This window comes from Chrysemys picta, chromosome 8 (assembly GCF_011386835.1).
Source record: "Chrysemys picta bellii isolate R12L10 chromosome 8, ASM1138683v2, whole genome shotgun sequence".
Lineage (NCBI taxonomy): Eukaryota > Metazoa > Chordata > Testudines > Emydidae > Chrysemys > Chrysemys picta.
Genome location: NC_088798.1, coordinates 87,381,104 through 87,396,018, shown reverse-complemented (window position 1 = coordinate 87,396,018; position 14,915 = coordinate 87,381,104). Strand labels below are relative to the sequence as shown.

Here is a 14,915-nt window from a genome sequence, read left to right as displayed (position 1 = left end):
TGCAGTGAAATGGGAATTTTGCCTTAGCAAGGACTGCGAGATTAGACCAATAATATTGTTATCCCTTTTTGACCCAAGTGGCTTGTGAAAGTTTGTGGCCCTGTGGAGGTTGCAGTTGGGTGTAAAAATTGATGATGAGGTCTGGTGTTTTCTTTGAGACAAACTTATTTATTTAAAAGGAACATACAGAATCCTGCATCTCTGAATGCAGAAGGAATCAAAACGAGACACATTTTTTGCTTACAGTCCCAAGCATCTTTACTCAGCACCAGACCCAGAAACCCATTCTCTAGCTTCTTTCATGGCCATAGACTGTGCTTGTCCAGGCTCTCTCAGTATGTCTTGCTTCAGTTTGTCTGTCCCTGCGTGCTCAGTTTGTCTGTACTTCAGCTTCTCTCTCTCTCTCTCTCTCTCACTCACACACACATTGTGCCTTCCGTCTATATGGTGTGAGGTTATGCCTATTTTTAGGTGGGGCTCCTTAACTATCTCTTACAGCTATCTTAAATGAAGACAGCATTCACACCCATCAATTTCAATGCGGTTTTAACAAAATCTATAAACAGTATTTATTAATGAAAAAGTAACTATCAGCAATGGACCTAGCCAAAAATCCCAGATTCAAATACCCGCAAACTTTGGGGAACTTCAGATATGGACTTTGTAGTTTAGGCCTGTTTCTAGCAAACAAATAATTGTTCCTACCTTCCGCATTACCCAGATGGTTGTATGGTAATTACTTTTGGACCCACTGAATTTAATTACCACTTATCTCACTTAGTAAGAATCAGGGAAAGGTAGGGCTGGCAGTTACTACAGTGTAGTGAATTTAAGAGGATATTTCTTCCTTGCAGTCCTGAATTGTTGATCACAATAGAGCAGAGGCTCAGATGTTTGATGTGGGAAGATGAAGATTAGTTATGTGGCTTCAGAATAATTAAAAAAACTTCCACTCTCTGGTGAACCTTTATAATAAGACAGTCACCAAAAAAACCAAAACAAAACAAAAAAACCCCAAACAAACCACAAAATGGAACACTAAGCCACATTTAGCCAGTCAGGAGAAGGTATAGTAGGATCATAATATAATAATATTTCTTTGAGTTTTACCATTTTCCTGATGTGAAAACTCATTTCCATCGACAGTACAGCGCCGAAACACCATCTTGTTCTCTGTTAGCGTCCCAGTTTTATCTGAAAAGATGTATTGGATTTGCCCCAGATCTTCAGTGATATTTAGGGCTCGACACTGTATGGGCAAATCTACATCTTCATCATACAGTTCGATGTCATTGTGAATTAAGAAAACTTGGCCCAGCTTGACGAACTCGATGGACACGTAGAGAGAAATGGGGATTAAAATCTGAAAGAAGAATGTTCCACAAGACGTTAGAACCTCAGTGGTGGGTCTTTTTTCTCTCTGTACTTTTCACTATCAGCCATGTCCCATGTCAGTTGCAGTCATGACACTTATGGAGGAGAAAAAGTTCTTTCTGGAGTCTAAGTCTTATTAACTCTGTGGCAGGGAGATTTTCACTGTCCCTGTAATTCACAGGGAATGTATAGGTCAAGGTCACCCTCACAGAAGCTCCATGATGTAACATCTTGACCATAAGCACAGAAAATAATGTTCATGCATCTCCTGACTCTCACTAAACATGTATATATGGAAATGATATACTACCAGGAAATTCATATTCTAGGACTGAGGCTATGGTGCCAGAAACAGCCATCCAGAAGTGGAATGATGCTGTACATATAATAGCACCCTATGGATAGGTGCGGTGGATGTGGGTCAAGAAGTGCTATATTTGGAAGTGCTCAGATGGGATGCACAACACTATCCAAAATGTGTTTCTAGGCCAATGTGCATCTTGCTCATATTGTTCCTAAAATAGGATGGACTAGCATATTTTTCAAGTCTTAATATAAATACATTTCATAAGTAACTGCTTTTTTTTTTTTACCACTTCCCCCTCTCCTATTATCCCCCCAAAAACCTCTAAATTCCCAGAACGTACAAGTATTCGGTTTCAGAAATAATGCATAGCTTCCCTAGGGATTCTACCAACAGATCAGAAAGTTGTCCTCATATTTTATTCATATTAAACAAATTCTGCCTGTTTAAATCTCAGTGGCTATAATAATAAATACGAAAAATAAATCCCCATTCCATAAAATGTTCTCAGTTAGGCTTAATCAGATTCAGATATATGGTCTCCCAGTTCTAATTTATCTTCTTTTTCCACGCCAACACAGCCTTATCTAGTTATTATTCCCTGTTGGTAAAGAGTACAATAATTTTTGTTTCACTGTTTCCTCGAGCTACTAAGTAGAATTCTCATTCTGAATCAGGGGTGAAAACACTGAAAGTTCTAACATACTGATGGAATTGTCCTCCTCTGTGTGCATGCGATCAATTCTGGAACTAGTTTAATGATATTACCATCTCCTTCATATCAATACACTCGGGAAGGGTCAGAAAAAAATCTGTATCTTAAATCTATATAATTGTGTGTATGTACATACATATACTCATACTATAGTGACTATTGTGAATTAACTACAATAATGTATGGGTTTTCAGATGCTGTAGAACCCTAAAACTTAAGAAGCTTTCAAGATAAAAAGGTGCTTCCACCTGATGTATAGCAACTGGTTCTCTGCCATGTGATCTTTATTTACAAATACAAAAAAGGCTGTTATCACTTAAGCATTCTAGAATACCGGTCCAAAATATTGCACTCACTGCTGTACACTAGTATTTTGGACCATTTCTGTAAAATACCGTAGTATTTTTACAAAAGTTTTAAAAATAAATTCAACTATCAAGAGGCTGTAACTTGACATCTGCTTGCCAGCCATTATATCACCATTTCCAAAGCTACAGGTTTTTTAAAATTTCTATTTTACCTGTAACAGGATTATCATTGTCAAGAACATGTAGAAACCAGCAAGAGCTGAGGAAAGGTAGTTGCCATTCGCGTCTGGGACTTCGTATGGTGGGCGTTCTGAAAAATTCCCATTCCAAATGCCATGACCTATATAGAATCAACACTATTTTAGTGGAGTAAGCTGAGAAAAACAGTGGTGGGGCAAGAGTTCTGGAATATTCTATTTCTTATACTCCTGTTACAAAGAAAAAAATATTCCACAGCAATGCCCCCAAGCAATGCTGTAAATCTCCTGTAAACTGCACCATTAATGTAGAGCACCACAGCACATTTTTATAAACGTTACATTAGTAGTAAACTTGAAGTGTGGGGATCTTTTAGGGAATCCTCCTCCTCCTCCCTGTTCCCACTGTCTGGGGGAGTTTCCCCAGAGCTCTTTCCTTTACCCTTTGCTCTTCTCACTTACATTCCATCTCTGGGTGATTCCATTTGCTTACACAGATTCAAGTATCAGCTATGCTAATGACTCAAGTATAAGAGGTCAGCGGAGAGAGAGATTTAATGTGGCCAGAACTTATTCTCTTCCTTTCTAAACTTCTTCACTTCCCCCCTTCTTTTACTGTTGACACTACCACTAATGCTCCCCATGACTCAGTCCTGCAGTTTGGCATTTATTTTAAATTCCTCCCTCTCCCTTTATTTACTAGTCTTAGGAAGAGGTGAAAGTAAGTCGGTACGGTCCGGCGGTGATTTAACGGGCCCGGGGCTCCAGCCGCTGCGGGGAGCCTCCTTCTACCTCCTACCGGGTGGCTCCAGCGGGGATTTAAATGGCCCGGGCTTCCCGCAGCGGCCGGAGCCCTGGGCCCTTTAAATCGCCTCTGGAGCCCTGCAGCCACTACCCAAGCCCTAGCCTGAGCCCTGCCGCACCGGGGTAGTGGCGGCAGGGCTCCCACAGTGATTTAAAGGGCCCGGAGCTCCGCGGCGGCTGGAGCCCCGGGCCCTTTAATTTGCCCCTGAGCCCTGGGGCTCCCAGCTGCCTCTGCAGCTGATAGCTCTGGGGTGATTTAAAGGCCCTGGGGCTCCCAGCCACAGCCGGGGCCCTAGGGCCTTTAAATCTTGAAAGGCCCCGCCTCTTCCCATTGAGGCCTTGCCTCTTCCGGTTGAGGCCACGCCCCCCTCAGGACTTCGGTGTACCGATAAGTCCTTTAATCTACTTTCATCCCTGGTCTTAGGCCACATCCAGAAATGGATGATTCTTCGTCCTCAATTTCTCCAAGATCTCTATCCTTTTCTTTCCATCCCTGAAGAAAATCTCTTCTTCAAGGTTTCATTGCTTCCTGCCATGACTACTGCAACATCTTTCTTTCTGGCCTCCCAGATATGCATATTGCTCAAGAATGCTGTTAGCTTAACAACACTGGAAACTGAATTTCCATACAGAACTAGTGTAGTTTGATACTGTGCAGGCAGTCAGCAGGAACACAAGCTTCCCCTGCACAAGTTTTGGCCTCTTTCTTAACACTCTTGAAGAAGTTGCTATTAAGTGCCAATTGTGGAAGCAGTTTTTGTGGTGTGGACATCTGTCCTACTAAGAACTGGATAGAGACTCCCAAATTATTTCATGCTGGCCATGAAAACACCTGTCAGATGGCAACAGCTTTTGGCTGCTAGAGACCTTATCATATTTGAACAAGGATGATTATCCCATTACCACACTCATGAGTTACCTACTCCCCCAAGTTTTGCTAATATTACATTATCTGCAAGCAAGATACTGATCACTAAGTCATAAGTAATATTTTTTTTCTGAAATCCTATATTCAAATAATTTTATCACATAAAACAAACTACTAAACCACTGTTGGCGCCGAAGGTCATTTTAAGAGGATGAAATCTAGTGGATATATTACTATTTTACATGTTTCACTGTATGAACATTTCATGTTTAATTCTTCTTTTTTTTTTTAAAAGATAAGCAGATAAATTGGTTTTTAAATATTGACTTTTTGCATTTGTGTCCACACATCGAATCTTAACTTAAAGGATTTTGCTACTCAGGGGTACATGAGCATGACAAATACAAGAGTCTAAATCTAAATGACAGCTGCCCTGGAACAATGAAAATAAAATCTCCCTCTCTCTCTGATATGCATACAGCTCAGCTGTCAAACTGAAATCCCATTTCTAAGCCAAAAAAAAAAAAAAAGCTCATTCCAACATGAAGTAGCAAAATTAAAAAGGGATTAACTCAGTTCTACTGTTCATCTTAAACAGATTCCTCTTTTCTGATGCTCCCTTACTTCTAGAAGTACTAATTTAATGGCTTGCTGATATGTCACATTACAGCTCTCATGGGAAACTACCTGGAAACTTGTTAGGGCTTTAGTATGGTACGATACAACTCTCTGTGAGTGAACTCCAACAAAGCTGTGGCACTAGGCAACTTCATGGCTGTGCTGCAATTTAGTGAAAATGCTTCAAAACCACAAGAAACCTACAGGAGCCTTTGTAACCTCTTTAAAGTCATGGCCCAGGGAAAACTCATTGGACTCCAACTTTGGCCCTTTCTTCATTAGAGTTAAGAAAATGTATTGAACCTGCTCTGACTAGGATAGGATCACAGTCACTACTGGAATGCAAGCCTGTGCTGAAGCTTTCTGCAATGCAATGAAGACGACCTCCTCCACGATTAGCATCTAGCAAATCCTACTAGAATTGGAGATGAAAATTCACACCCACAACTGAATTTCCTCCCATTTGGGATTATTCAGATTTGAGATTTTGATTCAAACCCATTATAAAGATATGCATCAACCCTGAATTTTCAGTTAAGTTCCCCAGAGTAAAAGTGTTCAGATGTAGGTTTTGGAACATACACACGCCTAATAAGAACAAATCTTAAATCACCACAAAGAAAACCAAACATTTCAAATGGAAGAGGAGATTTTCACCATTGCTCCATACCTAGTGCTCCGATAAGACACATGATGAACAGAAGCCCCACACAAAAGAAAATATCAATGTTCATGCGCTGTTCTATCTTGCTGCGTTTGTAACGAGGCCCACTGTTATTCAGCATGGCCTTGGTTTCATGACCTTCAAAAACACAAATGTAGAGAGACTTGTTTATTTAGTTTCTTACCTGGGGGAGGGGAGAGGGAAGAGAGACAGACTTAATACACATCTATACCTGACATGCTGGTGCCCACAATCTTCACTGGACTCCAAGTGTTTTACTGGGGGAGGGGGCACGGCGGAGGGGGGTTTCAGATGGGAGTGGTGTCAGGGCTGGAGGATCACAGGAGGAGAGGGAGTGTTTCCCTGCCTTCTCCACCTGGTATCATTTATCAGGAAGGGGCGTTCCTGTGCCCTAAGTCACAGCAAATGCATTGCAGAAGGGCCTTTTACCTGTACAGCCTAGGGGGGCCCAAGCCTATCACACACCATTCATGCCACTGTCCCAGGCATTCACATTTATACTAAATTGATGCATTTAGGTGGTAAATACAAGGACCCCAAATTCTCACTTACACTAAAGCCCCATAAGAATAGCCGCTTGCAAGAGGTCTCCCTGGCTAGCATAAGGCATATGCCAGCTCTGGTCCCAGTTCCTGCAATACAGGCATCTCAAGGGCTGACTGAGGTTGTGGCTGGAGTATAATGTACAATGGCTAATGTCTGCTTTCCGGAGACCAAAGGAAGCAGAGCATACATTAGAGCAAAACTGAGTGGACTTAACTTACAGGTCCTGCCTTCCCCAGAACACAAGGGTGGCTTAAAAAGCTACTTTTCCTTCCCAGCTTGACTTCCCGCCTAAAACACTTCATTCCCCTAACTGAGAATTGAGGCCAAGAATTTGAATCCTGCTTTAAAGTGCAAATCTGAATGCAACCTTAACTATGGAGTTGCTTCTGACACTTTCATGATATACACACAAATAAGTACACACACACACTGTACAATGTATATGTTTAACTACAAACAGAAGACACAGAGAAACTTTTAAGACAAAGAATTTCTATGAGACAGACGTTAGGGGGAGCATGTTTCACATTAGAGTCCAGCTTTACAAGCCCTAGAAGGAAGTAAAGATTCCAATTAAGTCTGGAAGGATTCCAAAAAAACAATTACATTACAGATTTCAGCTGTCACACACATTTCACTCTCACAAGGGCAGTAGAGTCAGTGGGACCACAAGGCTTGTACCAACATTTGAAGATGTGGGGAAACATGTACGTGCTTCTACTTAACAGCTAAATCTGCTTGACATGAAAAGGAAACAAAATAAGATTTGTAAAATATAAAAATCTTATACAATAAGATAATATACATCTTATTTTACTTTCTTTTATATATAGAAATAAAAACCTTGATTAGGTGGTCTACTGATTTCTAATTACTTTTGAATATCTCAGCAGCTAAACTGGCTTAATTAGAAGCTGCTAGTCACATTTGCCATGTGCGAACTTACAGAAAACCCAATATGTCAGATCCAGAAGTGAATGATGTTAATGTTATTTAGCTCTTCCTTATATGACTTTAAAGTATGAACAACACAGTAGGATAGAAAAATATTAAACTTATTAAATCTGAATCAAGTTACTACGCTTGTAATGGCAATAAGAAACTAGTGTAAGAAGTGCTAACATGAAACCTGCAAGTAAGAGCTTGCTTTTTCTATCCTATTAATTTTTCATACTGCACCCCTCACTGTGATAGCTAAATTACTTCCAGTGGTGCTTTAAATGATGTCATATGTGATTCTTTCTCCATTTATCTTTCCAAAGGATAAACTATGTATAGATTTTTGTTTGCAACTGCATGGTATATGGGAACGATGGGGTTGTTTTTTCTTTTGTTTTATGATATGCTAGATGCTTTTATTTGGGAAGACAAAGTCAAAGCAGCACGCCTTGAACATGAAGAGGAAGTGATCAGCAAGTGGTCCAGCAGTGCCACTAATGCTGTTGCTGTTCCACATCGTAGCCCAAATTCATATTGCACAGCATCTAGTATTACTCTTTGTTCCTATTTCAGTAGTGCCTAGAGGCCCCAATCAAGACGACGGCCCCAATGTGCTAGGTGTTTGACATTTACATAGACACACCACCCTGACCCCAAAGATAATAAAATCTAAATAAATATCTCAGCAAGCTCAGAATGAAAATTTGATCTCGATATCATCTTGCGACAGGCTAAGACTATGAATTAGAGGTATGAATTACACTGCATTTCTAGGCCCTCCCCATAACTCTGAATATGCTGTTTAACTCACCCCCTTGCTTAGCTGCAGGGGGTAGCAGATGAACACTAATGTCTCTCTCACTTTCTAGTTGCTGAATGGAGGGAGGAACTTCTCTTGGCTGCAGGATTGAAGTTTCTCTCTTGCCTCCTACCACCTTCATGTCTGGGGTGAGTGCACCTCATGTAGCCCCTCCTCTATCATGGTTGAAAGAGTGCATCACCCTGTGTTGGCTGAAGCTTCAGCGATGAGGCCTGTATGCACTTTTCCCTTAGCACAACTGCCTCACATTTAGCCATCTGCATAGACATGAAAAGTAAAGTCACACACCAGTGAGATGTGAGCCACACAGGCTAGGCAATCACATTGAGTGATTGCTCCACAATTCACAGATGTCTCCATTAAAGGTTAGTTTAAGAGGTAACAGAGTTATACAACTGGAGAACATGTCATCATATAAATACAACAGAAGTGATAATGGTGATTCAGAAAAAGAGGTTACAGATCTTGATTAAAAGTCACAGTATAATCAATGTCAATGAGTCCCAGAAATGAAGCTAGTGCTGGCTCAGGGAAGATGCTGTACGTGAATCTAATTTTAGAAACAAAAACGTGAGAATAAACTCTTACATTGACATTAACAAGTGGGTCTCAGCTGAAAAAATCATATTGAAGGCATGCTAAGGTCACAGTCACCATGGCTCAAGAATGACTGCAAAATTCTAACCTTCAAAATGAGCGGAGGAAGCAGTGAACAGACATTCAAGTAAAGAGCAGAGATGCAAACCATATTAGGATCTGTGATCAAAAGAACATACCAAAAATGACTGCAATAGACATGCAACGAGAGAAGTAGGATTCCTAAAAGGAGAAGTGAAGAGAAATGATCCCAACTTCACAGTGAACAGTTGCCCCAATTTTGTTTATAGTAGCTATTTCAAGGAGGTGAGTGATGGGGCTTGGCAGTCTGTGCTGGAGTAGTACAAAGGTTGCCATAATAGAAACAGGTATTTCTGTTAGATGGACATTGTCACAGCATTTGGCATCTAGCCAGGGGTGCAAATGAATGACACTCACGGTGAATGTCACTTCACATGTCAGCTAGCAAGTGTTCTGGGAGGAATGGCCATTGTTCTTCCTCTATAGCCTAACAGTCAACTGTGGAAAACATTTGAGCTCAAGCAGACTGGAAATAGAAGGCCTGACTACAACTGTGAACCTTGTGATGCTGCTACAGATCAGGGCACTGATGTCTTCATGGCTTGTATATGTATACGTGGTGTCTCTAAGCTCCGTTCCCCATCACCTATACTGGACTCAGTCCTGGGATGTGGAGCAGATCACTTTATGCCTTCTTCACTCCAGCAATTTTTGAGTAGCTGCTGCAGGACATCTGAAATCAACTAACAAGCAGGATCATCTGCCATCACTATTAGCCACCAGGCACTGATGGGCGGACACCTTAGCTTCAGATTGGAACCAAACCTTTAGAGATAAATGGCCAGTACTTTCACTTTATCAACCTATTTTATTCCCATACACTACCACTTCTTAAAGTAAAATATTATGGTTCAGTATCAGACTATACATATTCATTGTAAGATATTTCAAGAGCAACTCCATGCTTAGCTAAATGAAAAGGTAAAAATTGCATTGTTACCTGCATAAATGACAATTCCTATTGCAATCTCAGTATTTCTGATTGTACAGCCACGAAGCAAAAGGCTTTCACTGCCAAAACCAATCCGTTTGTGATCAGGCTGCTCCCTACAAAGAAGAAGAAAATAAAATGATATGATTTCCCTTTTTGTTCTGTTCTATGTATTTTTTTCCCCTTCGGGTTTGAATCTGCAAATTGTGAGGACTGAGAAATATTTCACTATATCTGGCTTCAGTCAGGGATCCACACTGGAGGTGTATAGAAGTCTTTGAATCTTATGATACAGAACCTGTTTGTATGGACTAAAGCATCAAAATTTAAATCTTAAAATAATTTACGTGGTTGAAGCCTCTGATTCTGTTCTTTGCCTGGCAGATTTAGTATTTAATAAATGCAGATAAGACAGACTGTGCAATTTAACCCACGATTCAGATGGAATTATTAAAGAAATCTTATAGGTGTTCTCTTTCCGAGGTTAATGGTTAAGATTAATAGATTTTGTAATATTGTAGAAGCACAATTGTACAGATACCACATGTGCATATAAAGAATATCCTTGGTCTGCTGTGGTTACCATTCAGAGGCTCATCTCTGTGAGGCACCAGGTGGGAGGAGAGATTTTTCAAAGAAGCTTGTGAGTCTTCCCCTTCACAGTATTATTGATCCCAGCATTCTTCCTCCTTTACAGAGTCCCAGTTTAGGATGCACATTCACAAGACAGACCTCATTGCTAGTAAGATGGGCAGTAGCGAAGGTTCGATTTACATGCTGAGCAAATCACTATGAAGCTGTTCCTTCAGGTAAACAAGTCATTATCTGCCTCCAGCGACACAACAGCGAAAGTCTGATGTTTTCAAAGACTCTATTACAAACCAAGCTAGGTTCCTGCTGAGGTCATTCAAGTTGGGATTTATGATGTGGGTCAGTCCTAACATGGCGGAACTGATATTGCTACTTTAAACATCAGCATCGAACAGGAGGTTCCCAAGTGTTCATGGCTTCCATTTAATTTTTTAAAAATATATTCAGCCTCACTTCTGTGGGTTAAGTATGGTATTATTCATAGGTGAGGCCTGATTATACACTACCTCACACCTTGCATAATCACTTACACCTGTGCAAATGAGTGTAAGGTAAACGAGTGCACTCACAGTGTTTTCAAGCCAGTTTGTCCATTTGTAAATGACAACACAAGGTGCAAGGCAATGAAGAATTATGTCAGAATGTTTACAAAAACTCCATGACTGTTGGAAACCACTTTGTTCTTAAGTTTCATGAGCTAGGCAAAGTAGCATATGCTCCAGTTTGCAATGTAAACCCACAAATCAGTCATGGGAATGAAGGGACAGATTTTCAAAAGTAGCCTGTAATAGGTGCCCAAAGTTTCTCATTTGCTCACAATAAAGCAATTTGCACATGAACATCAGGCAGTCAAACATTACATGCTATTTGTACATGAAAATCAGTTTATGGAGCAATAAAAATTAAGTGTCCCAAAATTAGTGATGTAGCAGCGTAAAGTTTTGAAGTGAGGTGAAACTTAGGGGTACGCAAGAGAAATCAGATTCCTGAAAGGAACACTGCTGATGTGTTAGTTAAACTGCATTAATTAAAGTGTCTTCACTAACACACAAAAAACTCTAGCAACCTCTTTTTTTCCTCATCTAGATAAGGCATTGGTAAGATCATTTCCTAAAAGCCTCTATGTGTCCCTTTGCTCAAATTTCAATCCAGTAAGGAACACTTTTTCAAGCATGTCAGACAGGCATTGTGATTTCAATAGAGCCAGTTCTTAGGAATTACTATAGTTTTATACCGAAGCTACAGAAAATAACTGTACAATTTAGAAACAGTTCTTGGAGGAATTCCAGTGACTCTCAACCTTTCCAGACTACTGTGCTCCTTTCAGGAGTCTGATTTCTCTTGTGTACCCCTAAATTTCACCTCACTTCAAAACTACTTGCTTAAAAAATCAGACATAAAAATACAAAAGTGTCACTGAAAAAATGCTTAATTTCTCATTTTTACAATATAATTATAAAATAAATTGATTGGAATATAAATATTGTACTTACATTTCAGTGTATAGTATATAGAGCAGTATAAACAAGTCATTGTCCGTATGAAATTTTAGTTTGTACTGACTTTGCTAGTGCTTTTTATGTAGCCTGTTGTAAAACTAGGCACATATCTAGATGAGTTGATGTACACCCTGGAAGATCACTGCGTACCCCCAAGCGTACATGTACCCCTGGTTGAGATCCACTGTTCTAGAGCAAATTCTTTGCTGAAGACATTGTGTTCATTGTATGTTGGGTCACACTCATTTGTTGGAATATCAAACTTTTGTTGGAAAATTACTTAAAATAATGCTGGTTTCCTCTGACTAGACTTCTAAATTGTCTTAACTAATAGTAAAACTAGAGGGAAGAACTCAAGCCTCATTGATCATTAAATGCATTAAACTACAATGAATATTTTTTGCTGAAGATTCTTTCTGCTGTCCTTGGACCAATATGATGAGAAACATCGAATGGATTCTACATCCACTAAGCTTGGGAGGTAGTAAATATTTCTGGAATGGATTTCTCATACAAAACTCCTGTCAGAGTTCCAAAAATTGGGATCAGATCCTTGGTTCCATCTGATTTGCACACAGTGCAGTCTGTGTGCGCACATAGGTCATATACAGCCCATCCTTGCACACCCCGTATCCTGGTGCAGCCTCTATGTAGGGCCAGTTGCCCTGTGCCACAGCAGCCTAATTGAGAGGGCTGTCATAGTTTATGCTCCAGGCAACTGGTCCCAGGAGGCCAAAACTGGATCAATATTAAATAGGGGTTTCCTAGGTGCACCCCTTGACTCTTCTAAGATGTCAGATGGGAGAGTAAGTGGAGGATCACCTTACACTGGGTAAATCTTCCAGGCCAGATTCATATGGATTTACACCAATGAAGCAGCACAAAGTGACTACACCGCAACAGAAAACCTGGCCCATACTGTATTTTCCAGAAGTTTTAATATTCTCATTGCTCCTCTGAAGAGGCATTATGTATGCTTTTTATAACCATTTTACAAAAGGTAACAGAAAATAAGAGGTAGATTCTTTCCTCACTTGCACATATTTTACATTAGTATATTCCTATTGACTTCAGTGGAATTACTCTTGATTTCTGCTAGTACAAGAAAAATCAAGCCACAGTAGTTCATCCCTGGATGCCTTTTATTTCCTGTGAACATACATATAGAGAAACTAGAGCCTTGAACCTGAACCCCTTTGAACATTAGGAGAGATTTAGATTTAGACCCTGGCCCAGGACAAGTCCTTCTGGTGTTGGTTTCAGGTCAGATTTAAAACTTAAAGTGACTTTTACCTGGGTTCAGACATAGCTGAAATCTCATGAGAAGAGCTCGTGTGATTCTGGCAACACTGAATCCAAACCCAAGTATTGGCATTGATTTAGCTACAAACTCCAAATCCCATCTACATTGGACCTACAACACAGCTTCCACAGCCCACATTTAGGCAGTGGTGGAGCTTTTAAACCCATTACTTTCTGTAAAATACTTAGTTCTAAGATATGTTAGTTTAAAGCTCAGAGGTGATTTGACACATTTATAGAAACAGATAGCAAGTACTTACACAAAACCGTTGAATTTATTGAGATCATTATTTGGCTTTTCACAGACTATGGTATTTTGGAAAAGTTCTGGATCAAATGGAGTATTCTACAAAAGAAAATACATTGGGGATTAAGTGCAACATGTACTTTTAAAAATGTAACAATCAGAACATCTCACGGCAGTCGTGACTAGCAAACATATCTCTGGTTGCTAGCATGGGAAGCCTTCTGTTGGAAGGGTCATATAACATTAGATCGAATCCACGTCACTACTGCAAAATAAAGAACAATGGGCAATAGCTGCTGAGGGCAAATTCATGGCTTGCAACATACAGACACATTCAGTCTTTTGTCTCCCATTATTGTATAAAATATGAATTCTGACCTTGGATTTGTATCCAGAGCTTTTATTGAATTCAGTGAGCTGTGGATGCATCCAAAGGCAGAAGTTGGCCAAACTTTGCTGCTAGCTTCTCCAATAATCTTGTTTTGATGAGGTATTTACAATAAAACCTTTTTTATGTAAATCAATCCAGGCCTTTTCCTTATGCAAATTAATAAAAAGTAAAACTGACCATACTTCTATTTAACTGAGCATTTTCATCCCATTCAGCATAGTAGACATTTCATTCAATCTTTGGCTTTTCTGGGAGCACTAGCTCCAGTTCTATTGTTTCAACATTTATACAGTACACAAATACCCAGTGACACATGCTCACAACATGATGTGATGCTGACAACAAACATACAAACAGCAGGAAGTCAAGGGAACAAACTGATTAGTTCATTAAACTCTAACCTCTAACACTACTAGATACCACCACAATCCAAACTGCTTTTCACCAAGCTTACTGAGATCAACATTTTATACATGCAAAAAGCACACATTAGGGCATGTGGTTTGTTTAGGTAACTTGAAGGTAACAAGGTAATAACCAAGCTAAATAATCTGAGTCCAAAGCACATTTAACTCAGAACACAACTGTTACAGAGTTGATAGCTGATGAATTGAGGATGGCCTCCTATTAGTGCAGAATTTTGTGTTTTGTTTAACATTCAGGTTGCTCAATTATAATATAAAAGGTAGGAAATACAAAATATGTAGTTCATAAGGTATCAGTAACATGGTAACATCACACATATGTAATATTTTCTATTCCTCTTTTTCCTTGTTAAATATGTAGTTCAATACATTTTGGTTTATGTTGTTAAATCAATAAAATAAAATATACAGATTTCAACTATGCTGGGCAGAAAACTTAGTTTCATGAAACATTTAGAAGTTTAAAAATTTGTTTTCATTTTGATGTGAATGAAAATGAGACTTTTTGAAATTTTGTTGTGAAAAGCAGAGAAAAATAAACTCCTTCAAACAGCCAATAACCCTGATACAGAGCAGGGACTTGAACCCAGGTCCCCCATATTTTAAGTGAGTGCCCTAACCACTGGGCTATTGGCTATTCTGGGATGGGTTGATTTCCCTGTTGCACCTCTTA

General features: G+C 39.6%; 1 protein-coding gene and 1 long non-coding RNA gene across 4 annotated transcripts in view; one reads left to right on the top strand and one right to left on the bottom strand.

Annotated features, from left to right (window-relative positions):
* Positions 1 to 14,915, bottom strand: part of ATP10B (ATPase phospholipid transporting 10B (putative)) — a 235,830-nt gene that overhangs the window by 35,766 nt on the left and 185,149 nt on the right. For all 3 annotated transcript variants that reach the window (XM_005298080.5, XM_065554907.1, XM_008179569.4), the window contains 5 exons: positions 13,440 to 13,525; positions 9,797 to 9,903; positions 5,859 to 5,990; positions 2,914 to 3,041; positions 1,111 to 1,363 (listed from right to left, as the gene is read on the bottom strand). In XM_005298080.5, coding sequence (XP_005298137.2) covers positions 1,111 to 1,363; positions 2,914 to 3,041; positions 5,859 to 5,990; positions 9,797 to 9,903; positions 13,440 to 13,525 — 706 coding nt within the window. The remainder of the gene's footprint in view (positions 1 to 1,110; positions 1,364 to 2,913; positions 3,042 to 5,858; positions 5,991 to 9,796; positions 9,904 to 13,439; positions 13,526 to 14,915) is intronic.
* Positions 1 to 14,915, top strand: part of LOC103307584 (uncharacterized) — a 51,029-nt gene that overhangs the window by 33,752 nt on the left and 2,362 nt on the right. The gene's annotated exons all lie outside the window — the stretch shown is intronic.